The sequence below is a fragment of the Sinohyriopsis cumingii genome, chromosome 18 (genome assembly GCF_028554795.1).
Source record: "Sinohyriopsis cumingii isolate HCF-2022 chromosome 18, ASM2855479v2, whole genome shotgun sequence".
Classification (NCBI taxonomy): domain Eukaryota; kingdom Metazoa; phylum Mollusca; class Bivalvia; order Unionida; family Unionidae; genus Sinohyriopsis; species Sinohyriopsis cumingii.
This window is the reverse complement of record NC_142978.1, coordinates 4,098,150-4,116,104: the sequence shown is the minus strand read 5'-3', so window position 1 is coordinate 4,116,104 and position 17,955 is coordinate 4,098,150. Positions and strand designations below refer to the sequence as shown.

At 35.8% G+C, this 17,955-nt stretch overlaps 1 protein-coding gene across 1 annotated transcript in view; it reads left to right on the top strand.

Annotated features, from left to right (window-relative positions):
* The window catches only part of LOC149775985 (uncharacterized), a 68,116-nt gene that overhangs the window by 18,686 nt on the left and 31,475 nt on the right, over nt 1–17,955 (top strand). The window contains exons 5-12 of the mRNA XM_089941102.1: nt 2,577–2,684; nt 4,287–4,589; nt 5,289–5,430; nt 6,040–6,256; nt 6,814–7,313; nt 8,103–8,444; nt 9,889–10,006; nt 11,599–11,787. Coding sequence (XP_089797228.1) covers nt 2,577–2,684; nt 4,287–4,589; nt 5,289–5,430; nt 6,040–6,256; nt 6,814–7,313; nt 8,103–8,444; nt 9,889–10,006; nt 11,599–11,787 — 1,919 coding nt within the window. The remainder of the gene's footprint in view (nt 1–2,576; nt 2,685–4,286; nt 4,590–5,288; nt 5,431–6,039; nt 6,257–6,813; nt 7,314–8,102; nt 8,445–9,888; nt 10,007–11,598; nt 11,788–17,955) is intronic.

Below are 17,955 nucleotides of genomic sequence, written 5' to 3'. Positions count from 1 at the left end.
ACTCTTCCTGTTGATGTGGAGCTCTTCAGACCATGTCACACATTGTGGACAACTGTCCACTGACAAAACTCCCCGGTGGATTGCAGGCTTTGCACCTTGCCGATTATGACGTTAAATGACTGAGGACGCAATGCACACGATAATAATATAATAATAATTAAGTAGACTCCGGATGGAAGAGGGCCACTGAAGTCCATGCTAATTTGACTCCAAGGGGTGTCTGGTAGAAATGTAATTTTTAGCGTCTCCGTCGTTTGCTTTGGCGTTGACGCAAGGCAAGGTTTACAGCTTTGATAGAAACCCTCTACTTGTTGTCAATACCAGGAAACCATATTTTCTCATGACTAATTTCTTTTGTCCTGACTATGCCCTGATGCCCTTCATGTGCTAGCTCTATCACTCTATTTTGTAGCCCTTTCGGTATTACTAGCTTCCTGTCAAACAGTAGGACAACACCATTTGTAACTGGAACGATCGTAAGTTCATGTCTGAGTCTTGAAAATGTTTTCATGTTTTTTGTTGTTGTTTGTATGAGTGTTTCCAATTTCCATATTCTGTTGATTTGATAACACGTTGAAGGTCCTAGTCCACTAAAGTAGCTCTCTGAATTTCTTCAGTGGTCATGACCTTCGGTACAGAATTGACGTATATGAATTGAACGTAAGGTTCTGCAACTTCGTTTTCAACCTTGGGATGTCGCGAAATGTAATCAGCTGCATTTGTTTTACCTGGCTTGTATATGACTTTGAAACTGCATGCTTGTAATCTCAATGGCCATCTCTCGATTCTTGCAGACTGTAATGATTTTGGGTTGTTGAAAATGACTTAAAGGGGCTTGTGGTCACTAATTAGCTTAAACGTATGACCGAGCAGGTAGAGATGGAAGTGCTCACCACTCCAACTTTACGAAGTGCACGACGTCTAAGACGTGTTGACAAACATCATTGAATTACTGGTGATTTTATTTCTTTATCGACATCATTGAATTAGTACGTTGCTGAAAGCTGCCTTAGCTTGGTGTGGAAATCATCAATCGATTGTCCACTTTGTTGTTTTTGCAGCCGAAATTAGTAGATTTCAAATTCATGGTTCTTCTTTGGTGCGAAATAATTGGTCAGTTTTTCTGCTGCGGTTGGATAATCTTCTCCTGTCTCTTGGAGTGTTTAAAAAATGTCGTTTACTTCCTCTCCTGCATAGTGTGAAAGCAATGCAGGTCGACGTTTTGTGTCTCTGACGTCCATTCCAATCAGACGGTTATCAAGTCGTTTCACCCACTTCTTCCATCGGACGTCAGGTACATGATCATGGGCTGAGAATGATGGGAAAATGGGCAAACTTGCTGTTTTTATCAGAGATGTAGACTTTCACTACAAGATGAAGATATATCTATATCTATCTATCTATCTATCTATCTATCTATCTATCTATATATATATATATATATATATATATATATATATATATATATATATATATATATATATATATATATATATATATATATATATATATATACATATATACATACATACATACATCTCGCAGTGATATCAAATGAGAATGGTTATAATTTTGGTTGATTCCTACACAAACACACAAAGATGTGGTTAAGTTCACCCATATCTGAAATCACTGAAGGATAATTTTGCTGTTTCGTTATTACTACTATTTACTGTTCCCTCTCATCATCAGACAATCATCCCAAAAATTCCTTCTTAGCTAAATATGCGTCTATGTTGATGGTATTTTATTCAGTTAAGGAACGGTGAATGATCACATTTTAAGTTCAAGTTCTTTTATGGCGCAAAGCATAAAGTTGACTTCTAGCCTCAATATGACATATTAACACCATGTGTATAATGAGGAACACGGAACAAAACAATACTAATTTGCAGATAATTATCAATACCTGTCAATGATCTATCAGATAGATCTTTTCTTGTTTTCTTACCATGCACATTTCTCTATTCTTTTAATTAAGCCAGTCGTTACATTTGTCAGTAGATTTATTAATTTGGATTAATATGCTAATATCTTGGTAATGAAATTATATATTGGCTCAAAGCGAAGCTTACGAATGGTCTTGAAAATTTTTGTTGGTGCCATATAAGGAAACGTGTCCTTAATGAGTGGCCATATACAGGTTATGGCATTGGATTAATAACCATTACACATGAGGTTGGTTTAAAAAATCAGCTGAAAAATCTGGTTTCAACATCTAAACAATTGATCTGCCGAAACCTGGAATGTAAATGTTTACATGTTCTGTACTTCAATGATTTTGTTGAAAGTGTCTGAAAGTTAAAATAGTTTGAAGGGCTGTGCAAGATTATGTTTTGATAAACAGAGCTGATTGTTTTCCTTGAAATTGCTTCGTTGAACCGAAGTCCTTTGCGAATTCATAAATTTAATTATTAATTATTGAGGTCTGCAAAACGTTCTTAGCCTCTAATTGAACAATGATCTGCATTAGTAGCAATTACGTAAGTCTCTGATGGATAGACCTTAATATGACATGGGTACGCGAAACTTCATGCTGGCCGTCCTTCAAGCTTATTTTTAATTATTTTTTGTAGCCCAGTGTTCCTATCAGTTTCCGTGTTTCCCTGGTGATTGTGCCTATCCACGAAATTGCAATTGCACCCCAGTTTTCGGTGGTTCAGAAGCAGACGGTTGCAAAGACAGTAAGTAGAGGAAGGTTTTAAGAGTTTTTACCTATGTACGTTGTCAACCTAAGTTTACAATGAATCATCGTCATAATTATTTGCAATGATTATATCCGTCCCAAAAGATTTAAAGTCTACAATTCAGAGATAACAATATATGTAAAACAGGAGTTGCGTTTTTGTTTGCTCATGATACAAATATTAAAGACGACGAAAGCTGTTTCGTGATTGTGCAAATCTATTTACTCTGTTAGAATTTGAACACGTCGAATTTTGCAAGAGAACTTAGATTTTATCCTCTTATCTATTCTTAGTAAAACAGTAGAGAAAACACAAATACATAAAACAGTTATGCACGAAGGTGAAGATAGACTACGTGATAAATGTGTGTGTGTGTGTGTGTATTTTATTAATATAGTAAAACGTGTCACTTCTGGAAAGTAAACAAAATGGCCTCTTTAGACAGGTGTCTGCTTTACAGACGCATATGTATTCAATACAGGAAGAGACCTTACAAAGTGTCAGTTCAATATAGATGATGCTGAACATAATTAATCTTTCAGGTAGACTCAATTGTTTATAGACTGTCTCATATATAAGTATGGGCTGAACGAATGTGCACAATTTTTTTTTATTGAAAAGCATCATGTGTAATTTGTTTTTACGACTTAATGACGTGTAACGATGGGATCTCATGTCTCGCAGAAGGAGGACATATATTGTTATGTATATTTAATTTTCATTGTTGGTGACTTATTTATTTATTTTTTATTTTTCATGATATCCTATTGATAATGTGGCATTGTATGTTAGACTTGACATTGTTCGAAATCAAGTTAATTTTCCACTTGACCTGAATTATTGATTTTGGTTTTGCAGTAAACAGGTTTATCTGAATCTGAGTCTTGAACTTTGGAAATTCCCAATGAATTGCCGGGTCTACATGTCGTCTACTACACATTTTAGATTATACGTTTAACAATAGACTTCTAATTAGAACTAAGATTTCATATTGTAAAAATTATGAACCTTCCAGAATGATATTTTTGATATTTTTCATCAGGTAATTTTTTTTTTTTTTTTTTTTTTTTTTAGAAAAGGCTAATTGTGACTGAAGGTCAATTATTAGACTACATAACCTTGTTACTGGAGAGATTATTTACTCCTGCTTTAAGATCTTAGCAGAATCAATTTTATTATTGTTGTGTCCAGAAATTGTTTTGAGCTGAAATTTTATTTATCCAAATTGTTTAATTCTTCTCTGGCAATACCGAAGTGCTCTTCGAAATTAACAATTATAATAATAGAGACTTGAATTAATACTAAAATTTCAAATAAAGATTTAATTCTTGGATTGTATCATTGTGATCGGACCAAGTATTATTGGCACATCAACATTATGCGGGCCACCACAGGCGCATCAACACTGTCTGTAATTCTAGGATTATTTGGGATTTAATTCGCAATACCGTAAGTTCCTTTTTTACATTTTCACTCTGTTTCTTTAGAAATACATTATTTGTTGATTTTTACAAAGCTTGTTGCTTCTCACTCTTTTTTACGACTTATGTTAAGACCGGAGAGTCGTAATCATTTAAACCCTTTATTTCTCAATCGCAGTTGTTGATGAGAAGGAAAGGCCTGAGTTAGGCAAAGTAACTGCAATTCTCGCCAATATCAAGAGAATAGCAAATGCATCTGATAGGTTGTTATACGAATTCGTCACGGATGCCACCTTGATGAACGAAACAGTCACTATATGGAGTAACCAGAATCCGTTTAACTCTCTGACCTTTCATTTCGAATCCCACTACATGACCCCTGATGGCATACCAAAGGATAGACCAGTGTACGTTCACGAATTTATGGTTGGGATTGTCGCTGGTAGTATACATGTCAACTTGACGAAGATACCCCGAAATAGTAAGTTGGCTCTTTTAGCTGTCATGATTTATTGTTGACTTTATAACGCATTCATAAATAATACAGTAGTGAAATAAATTGAGAGACTAACTGTTATTATAATTTAATTTTGTTCCTGACTGAGGTGTACATGTTTTTGTGTATTAGCAGAAAGTCTTTCAATATATGCTGCAGTTATCATAATGATGAATACACGGATGATTTCTGAATGTAGGATGTTCGAGATGATTTATGTGGGTTTTATTTTACTTTCAAGTACTAATATTTGTTTCATTCCAACCAAATCATAATCATCATCAACAACAATAACAACAAAAGTAACAACAACCAGTATAGTTGTCAATCATATAACAGTAATTAAAATTCTTGCAAGAGAAAGATTATATATTCTTACAAACATTTATTGGAGAATAATCTAAGCATACTTGTCATTTTTAATTCAGAGGTTAATAATTATATCAGGATATACATTAAATGTACGCAATTTGCAGATACAGGACCGAACATATTCATATGTGCAGATGATGAGATTGAAGAAAGTATTGAAGATTAAAAAAAAAAACTATATAGTTACAGTCGCTTATTTTAGCGTTCATAATTGATTGATGGTATCCTAACACATTCATAAATGTAACATCAAAGAAACTTAAAGAATATAATGACAGGTATTATTCTTTTTATATTATTTTTGGCTGTCAGAGACCTCATTAGTGCGAGATGTACATTTGGACAAGACATACAACTGCCCCAGTTTTTCGTACCTAAGCCCGGTAGCCGACAAGTCTGCAAACTGCACGATTGTGGATAACCAATTCTCTACACTTATTGAACATGGGGATTGGTGAGATCGTATTCGTTGTCTTCAAAAAGTAACATTTTATAGAGGAGAAAATACGGACTATAGAATTTGCGTTCGTTTATATTTACTTCAAAGCTCTATTGAGAGTGGTATAGTTGCATTAAACTACCGTAAAATGGCAGACAAAACCAACGTAGAGTTATTAATTGACAATTTTGGTACAACATGGATCATATGGGAAAGATTGTTTAAATATTTTTAAACATGGCTTTTGTGGTCATGATAGAAGCGTTTTGAACCATTTGAAAATATGTTTAAAACTTGGTGGAATCACTTCATTGTAGAATAGCAATAAGCCTCAGAAAAATTCTTTTATTATTTTTGTCTACCTTTTTCTAGTGTATATTTGTTTTCTTGCAAATATTCTAAAATTGCTCAGGAATTTGAAATACTTGTTAAGGGCATATGATAAAATCCTTAGCATGCGTTTTATATGATGTAAAACATAAGTTTTAGACCTCCAAGCTCATACGGCCTACTGAGGCAAATCACTGGTCTGGGATGACCAAATGACGTGTGATTTTCTCGCACAGTCATTGTTAGCATGGTCTGTGTGCACAAGTTTTAGAGCTCATTCTTTTTATTATCAAGGTTGACAATTACATTCGTGGCCGAGAATGGTGGATACAGGAAAAGAACAAACACATATACTGGTCAATTTATATCGCCCACGGACAGAGTGAATGGAAAAGTGGACAGGAGAAAGGTCGAATTCAGATTTGACTATGAAGTTCCCGTCCACTGTTCGGAGTCAAATGGAACACAATGCTCAGATCCACCGCTGAATATTGCCGAGGACATAACGAGGGTAACGTTGTTATGACTTTTCTTTATTTCAGACTATTACATCTCACTGAACTAATAAGTATGAAGACACCCCACCACCATCAACAAAAGAAATTATAAAGAAGGAAGCTTGGAGACATAAACAATTAAGGATAGAAACGAACTGAATAGTGATAGAGAAATAGTGAAATAAATGCTTACCTTTGTGTAGGACACGGCGAGGGACAGTTTTCGTATTTATTTCTGTACTTCAGGTTGTCTAATACATTGATAACTAGTGATCAACCTACCTACCTACCTACCTATCTATCTATATCTATATCTATATATATATCTATATATATATATATATATATATATATATATATATATATATATATATATATAGAGAGAGAGAGAGAGAGAGAGAGAGAGAGAGAGAGACAGAGAGACAGAGAGAGGTTAGCCCAGAGCTATGACTTTTGATTAGGTATTACGAATGTTTAAAGTTTAATGGCTCGTCAGCAGCACAATATTGGCCATATTGCTTGGCTAAGGAAAACATTTTAGCCTAATTTCTATCTATTATTTAAATTTAAGAACACAATCAGAATTTCTTGGAAAGGGTGGGTTGACAAGTTGGTTGGAATGTGGCAGTATTACATTGAGATCTTCAAACTCTCTCCTGATCCGTACGGGAGATTAGTCGAAATGGAACCCCTAAAGCCTCTCTACACCCAAACCATCAATGAAACTGAGCCACACGCGGTGCAGTACAAACCAATTGAACCAGGGATGTACTCCATTCTTCTGCATGCCAGAGACATGGCCAACAACACCAAAATTGCTCGCCGACTTTGTCTTTACGATCCCGTCTCTACTCTGGAAAAGGACACCACAGGAAAATACAACCTATACGTTGCAACGGCTGCACGTGATACGGGTTTTGTATGGCAGTCATCTACTGCCGCTATAACTGTGACCTGGAATGGGCACTTTTTCAATAGGATTCATCGAGATGGCAAGCTCTTAAATCAAGTAATGGAGTATCCGAAACAGTTTGCAACAATAAAAGAGGATGGGATTTTAAACGCACTAAAGTAAGTTTACAGTTGTTTATGTTTTAAAATTATTGCATAAATTTCCTATTTTGTACAACAGCCTTAAGAGGAGATACATATAAATGGTTTAACGGAAGAAAGCGTTAACGATCCAACAACATTTGACGATTATACCGAATACAAGCAGTACGAACTTGCCACCATGCGTTCATCTTTGTAACTCATTATACGGTTATCTTCGATAAATTTTGAAATAATAGTATTTATACGTAAATAAAATTGAACTTGGTTTATATTTGTAACGGAACGTTTGCTTTGTTAAACTATACGCTTAGCTGATAGAGAATTATATCGTATGAAAATTTCCTTGTTTAATTTTGGATATTCGTAATAGAGTGAAAAATCGAGAACCATTAAACCTTGTAAAATTTATGGGGGAACATAATTTGTGCTACGAAGTGCTACAGTAGTGAGAATGAAAGCACGAGGAAAGTTCCGAAATAACTTATTCACACAAATTTAACGAAGGGGAAATTTTATCTGATATAATTTTCAATGGACTAGAGGTACTGCGTTAACATGCCAAATGTTATTTTTGCCTATGTTGAAGAGGCTTGATTGTAAAAGATTTTTTTTTGCTGGAGATATGAGACCCAGAAATGCAACCATCAAACAGAAGTTTAATAAAATATCATGAGTATGTAAGAAAATTCGAAAGCATACCTCTATAACATTTTCATTTAATGCATTCTCATGGCAATTTGAATCGACAAATGTTCATCACTTGATAATATGTTATCTTTTCTTTATCGGTCAAATGCATTTCAGATATGTATATCCTGGATTAGACGATAACGATGGAAATAGAACCATCCATGAAATCACAAACTTTAATGGAATCGTGCGCTTTGAGGTTAATGAGGACTTTCAGGATAGCAATGCCGTACCAAGTACGAACTGGAAAGATCTGTCTCCACTGGCTGAAAACTACACTTTCAACGCGAAGCTATTTGACGGCAGAAAGATGAAAGTGTGGGTTAGAGCCTACGACATAATGGGTTTTATTGCATATAATTATACAGAGGTGAAGATTGATAGTTCTCCTCCAATACTGAATGCAGTAACTTTCCAGAAGAACTTTCAAAATGGAGGATACAAATATTCTAGCAGGTATAAAATCATTATTGTCATTAGTTTGACATTTACGATAGTTTTTAAGGCGGTGCTAAATTAAAAGCATCTTCTTTGAAATAATAATCCTAATTTTAAGTCACAATTAACGTAAGAAATACAGACCGTTTTGTTACAAAAAAAAAAAAAGCCAGATTAGATTGGCTGCTATTTTATTTCAACCACATGTGTCGCAACAAATATTATTCATCCATTCTTCTTTACATTTTCCAGTTGTAATATTGTAGTTTTTGAAACAGTAAATACCATTGTTGATGCATTTGGTCAGTACATATTGTTTGATTATGCTTAAATGTAAGTAATAAAAGATAGATAGGATTTGTTTAATTTGAAATTAAAGGATACTTAGGTTCGCGAAAATAAATTATTTTTAATGCGTCCGTAGATTATTTGGCTAATACAAAATTTGATGTGTGTAAAAGTAAACAAGAACACTCAAGACTGACTTAAACCATATCAGACATTGTATTGTACTTATTCTTACACGACTAATTCTATATAAATACATCATGCATGAAATACCAACAAGGACGAGTTTTTATATACGGTGAAACTGTACTGAAAACTATATAGAATTTTAATCTTTGAATACAGTTGACGTCACTAAAGAGTAACTTTAAACCAGATGGATCCGCTCCTATCAAGCAAGAATGTTATCTTTGTTACATGTGTCTTTGCACTGTCTTTGAAAAATGTAATTCCTTGACATGCATAAAGTTCTATCAAGAATTAAAAGTAGGTGAATAATGCTTTAACATGGATTGATTTATGAGTTGGTGCACCATTTTTGAAACGTCTTACGAGATCAAACCGGATTCAGTTGGTTTAACGAGTGTGATATCTTGATGTCAGCTGCCTTGAGCCATAGAAGTAGCCCATATTGTTTTTTGAATACAGACATTTTGTGTTTTTCTTAAAAGAGAGACATGTTTTCAGGTATTGTATACATACTTTATTCACACTGTAATTAATGCTATAAAATAATGATCATACGTTGTTTGTTGTGTGGCACAGTTCCCAGAGTCCTTGAGAAAGACTTTAAACCTTCGGGATAGAACATTTCCTTGTGCTAGAGACAAATTTTCAAATTTAGTCGTGTATGATCTCTTTTGTATTGATGTGTGTCATTGGCATGATAACCATTTGTCCTGAGCCAGTTGTTTTGCATTATGGTGCAATTTGTATTAGAAGAGTGATTGATTTGCCTTACTCGAGTCGTCTTTTCCAGAGAATGGAAGGAAGGAAATATATGATTATATCTGACTTCTATTCTACTCTACACAATCGGAGTTTGGGACTACCAAATTCAATAACTTATTGCAGGATATACGTCTGACAATGTATTTATAACCAGTTTATCCTCCGTCACCATATTTCCCTGTTATTATTATTATTATTATTATTATTATTATTATTATTTCAGATTTATGTTTACAGCAAGTGATCAAGATAGCGGAGTTCACACGATGGAATTCAGACTTATAATGAATGACACCGGTGAAGTTAAGTATGCCGGAAAAACACTTGCAAACTTTGATACAGTAAGTTTACTCCGTTCTTATTCCACACAACTATTTTTGCTGCTTTATTGAATTGAACGTTTGTCTGGAATGATCGATACTGACAAAAAACTTCAAAGTTAAATCTTGCTTTTGCTGATATAGTTGTTACTATTGTTGACAGTTTTAGCTTGAAGTCCAACAAACGTATTAAATCTGTATATGACAACTTTGTATAAAACATGTTCAATGTAATTAACTCTATAAATATTTAACCATCACCTTTACCTGACATGTAGGAGGAAGTAATAAACTATTGCATATTAATTCAAATATATGTTAGCCTCTCTTCGAACCTTGCAGGTCTCCAGTTTCAAATCAAATTAAAAATCAGAGATTTATATAGGCAAGCAGTTATCATCGATCGAACACATTCGGGTTCATCTATGCAAATAATTGAATGAGAAACTCATCACACGTGAACTCTAAATAGATGTTTTTAAACATTTCCCACGATGATGAAAAGTAGTCATTTTAAGTTGTGTCCATCTTCATCCATTTTGTGTAATATCAGTAAAGTCTAGAATACAATTGCTGACTTTTGATGGGATTTATTCGGACCAGAGAAAAATATATTTACCTTAGCCTGCAACCTCAGTGAATATCATTTGTATCTAGTCTTGGTACACCCTTGTGTTAACCGCAATAAAATTCAGTAACAGTTTTATTGTATGATAATCTCCTGGTGTCCCTTCATTGTAATAGCAGAAATGCAACAATCGTTGAGGTTATAATTGCAAAAGATCAAGTTAGCTATATAAATTAGCGTCATGAGTTGATTTCGTGTTCTTGATAATTTAAAAATGAAGCTGTTTCATTAAAATATTACAACAAAACCCCCAAAACCCCACAAATAAATATGGACTTTTGAAGCGAAGGGCAGGGTAAATGATGCATACTCGAGCATCTTCTGAATGTAGGCTACTGGCAAATAGAGGTCTGGAGTCTGATTAGCCAATTGAATCTTATATCATCCTCGCATGCACACGTGATGGTCATATAACATGTTAAACAAACATCCTCTTGAGGTTTAATCAAAATCGTAACAAGAAGAACAAAGTCATAAAATGATGTACGATCTTTAAACTCTGAAAGTTTACGTCTACAGAGCTATGATGTGATTAAAAATACATAACAGTTTGTCAACTGGAATAGGGTACGCAGGTTGCCAAAGGAACTATGGGTCAATTATTGTAAACACAACTTATCAGCAACTTCAGCATCATGCCATTGTTATGCATTTTGTTCACCATGTTTTACAAAAATATATCAAGCAAAAGCTGATATTGCAAGGTTCTCATTATGGACCATCAAACCCTAATTTCAAGTATTAGTTAGGTTACCGAAGGTACCAAAATAGCATACCATATACTGGTGTACCAACAAAAACCTGGTATGAAGATAATTTCATAACGATGGTTCATGTATTATATACATAGGTACAAAAGTGACACAAGTGGCAAACTCAAAGAAATTTAAAAATAAGAAGAGATACGAATGTTGTTGATATGATTAGGTTTCTTTCTGTATATCGAACAAGACAATTAAAATCTTGTTTATACGCATGATTTCAGGATCCTTCCCTCTGTTACAAAGATGCGGAATGTTCATGTGTTGAGAAGATTTGTTTCAAGGATAAGCAGATCTTGGATATTAACAATTGCTGGTTTCTCACCAAAGCTGAGGTACTCAAAAGAGCAAACGCGACTATTCAGGTTGTGATATACAACCAAGCATGGTTATCAAAAGAATTCTCACAGCAGGTAAGAATAACGCCAGAATTATATCATGTAAATAACATTCAGGTTCTATCATGAAAATAACATTAAGCGTTCGTATAACGTTAATATTATACCATACGAATAACATTAAGATTACATGACGTAAAGTAGTAAAATAGAATGTGAAATAGTATGATACTAGAAGTTTCGAAGTTACTGATCTAGGTCAAAGTCTTTTCTCACCCATGACTTTGTCCTGACATTCCATGCGCGAACCATTAAAAAACGTTGCCAAGAGGCGCCCGTGCCAGAGGATAGTCGTGTAGGGTAGACGACTTTAACCTGGATTAGTAACCAAAACTAACCGCTACTATCATACTACTCGTGCACGTACACGTGCACAATCATGATCTGCATAAGCGCTCGTTTTGTGAACAAACCGAGCACTATTATTGAAATGTATTACACACGCACACACGCACACACACACACACACGGACACGGACACACACATACACAAACACACACACACACATCAGGCCAATATTATTATTTGTGACTTTACTACATATGTGGAGATTTCTGTTCTGTTAAACTGAAATTATAATGCAGAAATATAATATTGATCGCTTCTATACTATGTCTAAAACGCTGTTAATTTTGTGTAGCTATATTTTATATTGACGGTGGCAGAGATTGTCTGAGAATATTATTTTAAACAAATACCGCATGATATATTTTGAAGACTTCACATACTGAAGCGTATATTATTTGGAAAGAGTTTATGACAGATCTAATGCGAAAATCATGTGCCCTAATATTGGAATGTTTATAGCGTTACAGGAAAAATTAAATTACTATTTCGCTTCAATGCGTCCCAAGTATTTGTGGCAGAGGCTCTAAAGATGTTGTATGAATGTTCAAGTACGTAATCGGGGCTTCTTGATAAATTATTCGATTTAGGGATTTGTTGGCAGTACAACGACGTAGACTAGGTGAAGTGTATAACATAAAGCTAGAAATGTCGTTTGATATTGTGAAAAGAAAAGAAAAAATAAGGATTATCATAATTAAAGAAATACTTCTGTTATTAATATAAAAATGACATCTACAATGGCATCCACACTCACTAACCAATGGGATAGATTTTATGGAATCTTTTCTCTGTCCAGACAAGCAAACATTACTGAGATAAACAAACAATCCAACCGTTCAGAGGTTTTAGATTTGACACATCAAAAAACGGAAGTATGCGGGATGGTGCACTACACAGTAACTGGATCTTTTGAGCCCATTGGGCTTGCACACATTTTACACAGGTTTGCAAATAAATTTGTTACTAATTATTCAGTTTGCAAGCCTGATTATTTACAAGACCCTCGTACAGTAGCTCAGATTATCATAAATGAAGAGCTTACTCTATATGGTACTGTATTCTTAACCAGTTAGATAAAATATTTCACAATGCAATCAGTGCAAATTCATTTGTATGTAGGACATCATCAAGTCACACTGTCGAAACCATAGGATCAGGTGAACTCGCTGCACACGCATTCCAAGCTGTGAATACACATATTTGTTTAGTATGCTAACTACATAGCTGCACCTAGGTTTCTGTAAACCACTACAACTACTTGCGGATCATCGACAGGGTTTCAGATTCTATTAGATAATCATTGTGGCCTCTGTGAAACTTGTCTGGAATACTCAAGACCAACTTCAAGGAAGAATCCAACGTCGCAGTTAATTATAGTCCCAGATGCATTTTTCAATTCTATGTGCGAGAGATCCATCCGCTGAAACTCACCAACGGGCATTGGAGGCATCACCGCCCACCATACAAGATACACGATACAACCTTTTGGAACGGCGGGGCAGTATCTGTCCATTAGCGGATTGTTGGCGATATTGTATCAATCACTCGCCCTGGAAATTCCGCCACAGATATCACATTCAACAAACAGATGTTGATAGGTGTCAGTGAATAGTTCCAAATCAAGTTTGGTTTTATACAACAATGCGTCCCTAACCACTGCATATGACGAAAGGTCGAGTGTGGGATCGCGTTTGTATATGCGCATGAATGTATAACAAAACGTCTCAAAGATATCCGCGAGCACAAACATATCTGTTATCAATAACAGATCATGACAGCTGGCGGAAATCCCTTAGCGAAACTATGACGAATGGAATTGTACAATGGATGGTAACTGAGTGTCAGTAAACTTGTCCCATTGGCTCGTGTACTCGTATGGGTACAGTCCTTTTCTAGTTATGAACTTAAAGTTGTCATGGTTAGAGATACAATAAGGACTGAATACTATGAATCTATAATTGTATACCGCAGAGAAGTTATTGACTAACTTGTCTAGTCTGGAATTCAGAAAGTTCAGCGAGCCAGCTGACATAGCCTTAACTCCATGTACATTCTCATGTTATAGAGGATTACGCTCTTTGGTTCCATGGCTGCTGCTACAACTCCTTGCATAATCAGATGACCGTCATACCCATGCAGGTTGTGAAGCACCTAAGCGATTTTTGTTTTACTAAAACCAGCGTGAGACTTTTCTTTAGCAACTTGCGCTGCATTTGACTTAGCCTCTGTGCGTCCACAGGAACTTTCAAATATTCAAAGTCCGCGTAAATATCATACAGAACTATCATATTCCGTTGCACTGCGGAGAATTTCTGAATGTTTTTGTCAGATTCTGACATAATTGTAAGTTACTGTATTTCAGTGATTCCCCCGCAGTAAAGGCATGGTCCGCTATCAGCTGTTGGGTGCAGAATGTATGCATGCAACGTCCGCATGGAAATTTTTAACCCTCGTGCTTACTATGCCGGTGTATCATTTGTGGAAAACCTTTATCCACACATAATGACGCCCCTCCTCTAAACCATGAAACAATAACAAATCAGTATTAAACCTCCTGCACTTGTACAAAGATTGCTGAATCGGATACAGGCTTCTATTCTAAACAAACATATTAAGGATGAGTCGCACAAATTGATGTCCGTAAATTGTACAGGAAATTCAATCTTTCGAAACTTAAGTTGTTTGTATTTTAGATGTCGATCCTTATTATAGCTAGCTAAATGCAACGCGGATAAAAGCGCATAATTTTTCATATTGAATACAGCTCGCCGTTAGATACCCGGGGGCGTTTTAATGAAATTCGAAAGGCTTTAACAGGGAGGCATGCAGTTGAACTTTTACGCATTTACAGAATCCATCCTGATCCTGCAATGGTAAATATTTCCAACGCCTCTGGCATCCTTGCAAAAGCTTTGTCGATTTCATCATTAATGGTCTTTTCGGTTCAGTAGCACATGAGCACTTCTATGAATGCAAGGTCTTGTCGTTTTATAATGCATAAATAATGTCACGCTTTAACGGCATAATCAAATCCACATCATGAATAATTTCCTTGCTAAACGAGGTGTCCGTGCGCTATAACGTTGATATAAAAGGCCGAACGCATCTTCCAAAGAAGTTACACCGCGTCTTTAACTGGATTGTATTCGATATATATATATATATATATATATATATATATATATATATATATATATATATATATATATATATATATATATATATATATATATATATGTGTGTGTGTGTGTGTGTGTGTGTGTGTGTGTGCATGCCAACTAATAATCTTGTAAATCATCACGAACTTGCAGTTGTCATGTTTTAGTTCATTGCCATCCACCTTTTCTTTTTCGGGCCGCTTGGTCCATGTAGGAATTGTAATATGATGCTGCGCTACTAATGCACGAAATTACCTCACCGTCTTGAGAAAGTCATAACTTTACAAGTATGTCGGCTTTTCTCATTCCGCTTGGTATTCTTATCATATGCTATCACGCGAGTTGACACAGTTGAATCGCAGACTGCATGTTTGGATGTAATGGAAATCCTTGTCTAATTGAATTTTTTGTAGCACTGATTTTACTTCACAAGGATCAGCAGCTGCAATTGCTTCAATTCTGGCTATTATTTCACCGACGCCTGTATCTTTTTCCTCAACAACATAGTCGGGTGTTTCTTCAATCATAAGTTCGGCGAGTCTTCGCCTGCATGGGTGATGATACTCGTGAACAGATCCACATGGTCGGTAAAGCTGAACACGTGACTAAACTCCGATACGACATTGGCGCAAACACACCAAAAATGAGTTTGATAATGGCTTCTTTAAACTCATGGCAAAGCAATACAGAACCTCCGCAAACATAACAACGTTGGCGTTGATGTGCGTTGTCCATGAATGTACTTACGTATCAGTAACTTGAAGTATGATGATGTGCTATCAGTATTCCAAATGATTCCAATAATATAATCAAAAATGTCCTTGTCATGAATCCACTATAATTTCAAATTAATATTTCTGTCCAGGAATAGTATTTAAGAACACTTTGTATTTCCAGTGACTAATAATTTTGAATAAATACTTTCAAGCACATAAAATACTTAACACGACAATACATATAATTTCAGCTTCAGATTTTATCACAGGAATTAGCAATTTCTCAGATAAACAGGATTATAAAACCCTCCACTTGTCCTAGGTCACAATTTGCATTTTCTGGAAATACTATGATTTAATGTAATGTTCCATTCTAGAATGTTCCAAGTTGTTTATAAGATAAAATCTGTTAATAAAACTATAATAGGGTTGTAGAAAACAAAAACACAGGTAAGCTTGGTATTGTTGTGGGGAATACCAATGTCATAGACCCAGACCTAAATAAATATGTTTACACCTTTTGATAATGATGCTAATATTTAACCCACATTCTTAGGGAAATATTAACTATGTATTATTTGTTTACAAAATAAAATCGACATCAGTGTCTTTAGTCAGGTACAACACTAGATTTTGGACAAGGTAAAATCCAGAATACACTTACGCATAACATTTAATCATGGAGAAAGAAAAACTAACAAATACAAATTATGTATACATAACATGTACTCTTGGACGGCTTAGCTTTATACTTGGTCTTCGTTATGCCGACAACACACGTACGCGAAACGCAGTTGCAGCGATAACCAGCACAAGTGTGAAGAGCAACTTATGGTGACTCACTGCAACAACATTCAGCACATGGTCCAGCAGCATCTATCTGACACACGTCTTTATTTGCAGCTCTTTCCACTTCATTTGCTTAGAACCGTGCTTGATACACACTGCAAAGACATGGTCATCCTGGTAGGTCATCACGTAATTGTAGAGAGTGGTGGATGGTTCTTGTCAGAGAAACGTTTGGGTTCTTGAAATAGAAAGCGGTGTGGGTAGACCTGGGAAAGGCCCTTAGCGCAGTACAGGTCAACATTAACGTGAAGCATCTGTTTCATGAGCCTGTTCTTGGTTGGGTCATCATTGGCAAAGATGACGTTTGCTTCCTTACACCACTGGACAATGCCATATAGACACTCGAGTCAGTGTGTGATGCAGATGTAGATGTCATCATTGTATCTACCTACATTTCAGGGGATGAAGGTAACGCTGTCTTTTGCGCCTGCTGAACGTCGACCCAGTAGAATTATAGCGTTGCCTCGTCAATAACTTAAACGTCTAGCTCGTTACACAAAGCAGTATAATGGGAATTGATTTTGCCTGTTGCCTTAGCCTAGCGATGATGTTTTTGCCTGTCGCAGGATTGGTTTCCACAACTAGAAGCGGGTCGCTATTTGAAGATTTCGCGACAATCCGGTAAGCGCTTCTTGTTCATGTTTTAGCAAAGTATCTCTGCTGTGTTGGCGTTCATTTCGCTCGCTGACTAAGACTAACAGAAGCAGATGAGTTTTCGCAATGCGTCTGCTTCAGTCAGTCTTGTAGCCCTTCAGTTGTCCCTTTCGTCGCCTATGGTTATTTGATGCTTGTTTTCGATGATAAAAATGCGCGGAATAAACCCACACCTAATACTGTTGTCCTAGCAGGCATATGTGCAAACAGAAGTAGGTGTCCATCTGCATTTTCTCTCTCTTGAGCATGAAACTTCAGCAAATTGAAAGCCGACCTAATGGGGTCCGTGATTCAAACGTCTAATGAAGGCGGACCAGATAGGGTCGCCACTGGGTTTCTAAAGGCAGTCATATTTGGATAACACTGGCAGAGGCCATCATATGGGCGAAGGTGCGGGCAACGTAAATGATGGTGCCTTCTGGGTACACTTGCGCACGAAGAGGCCCACAGCGCCGGC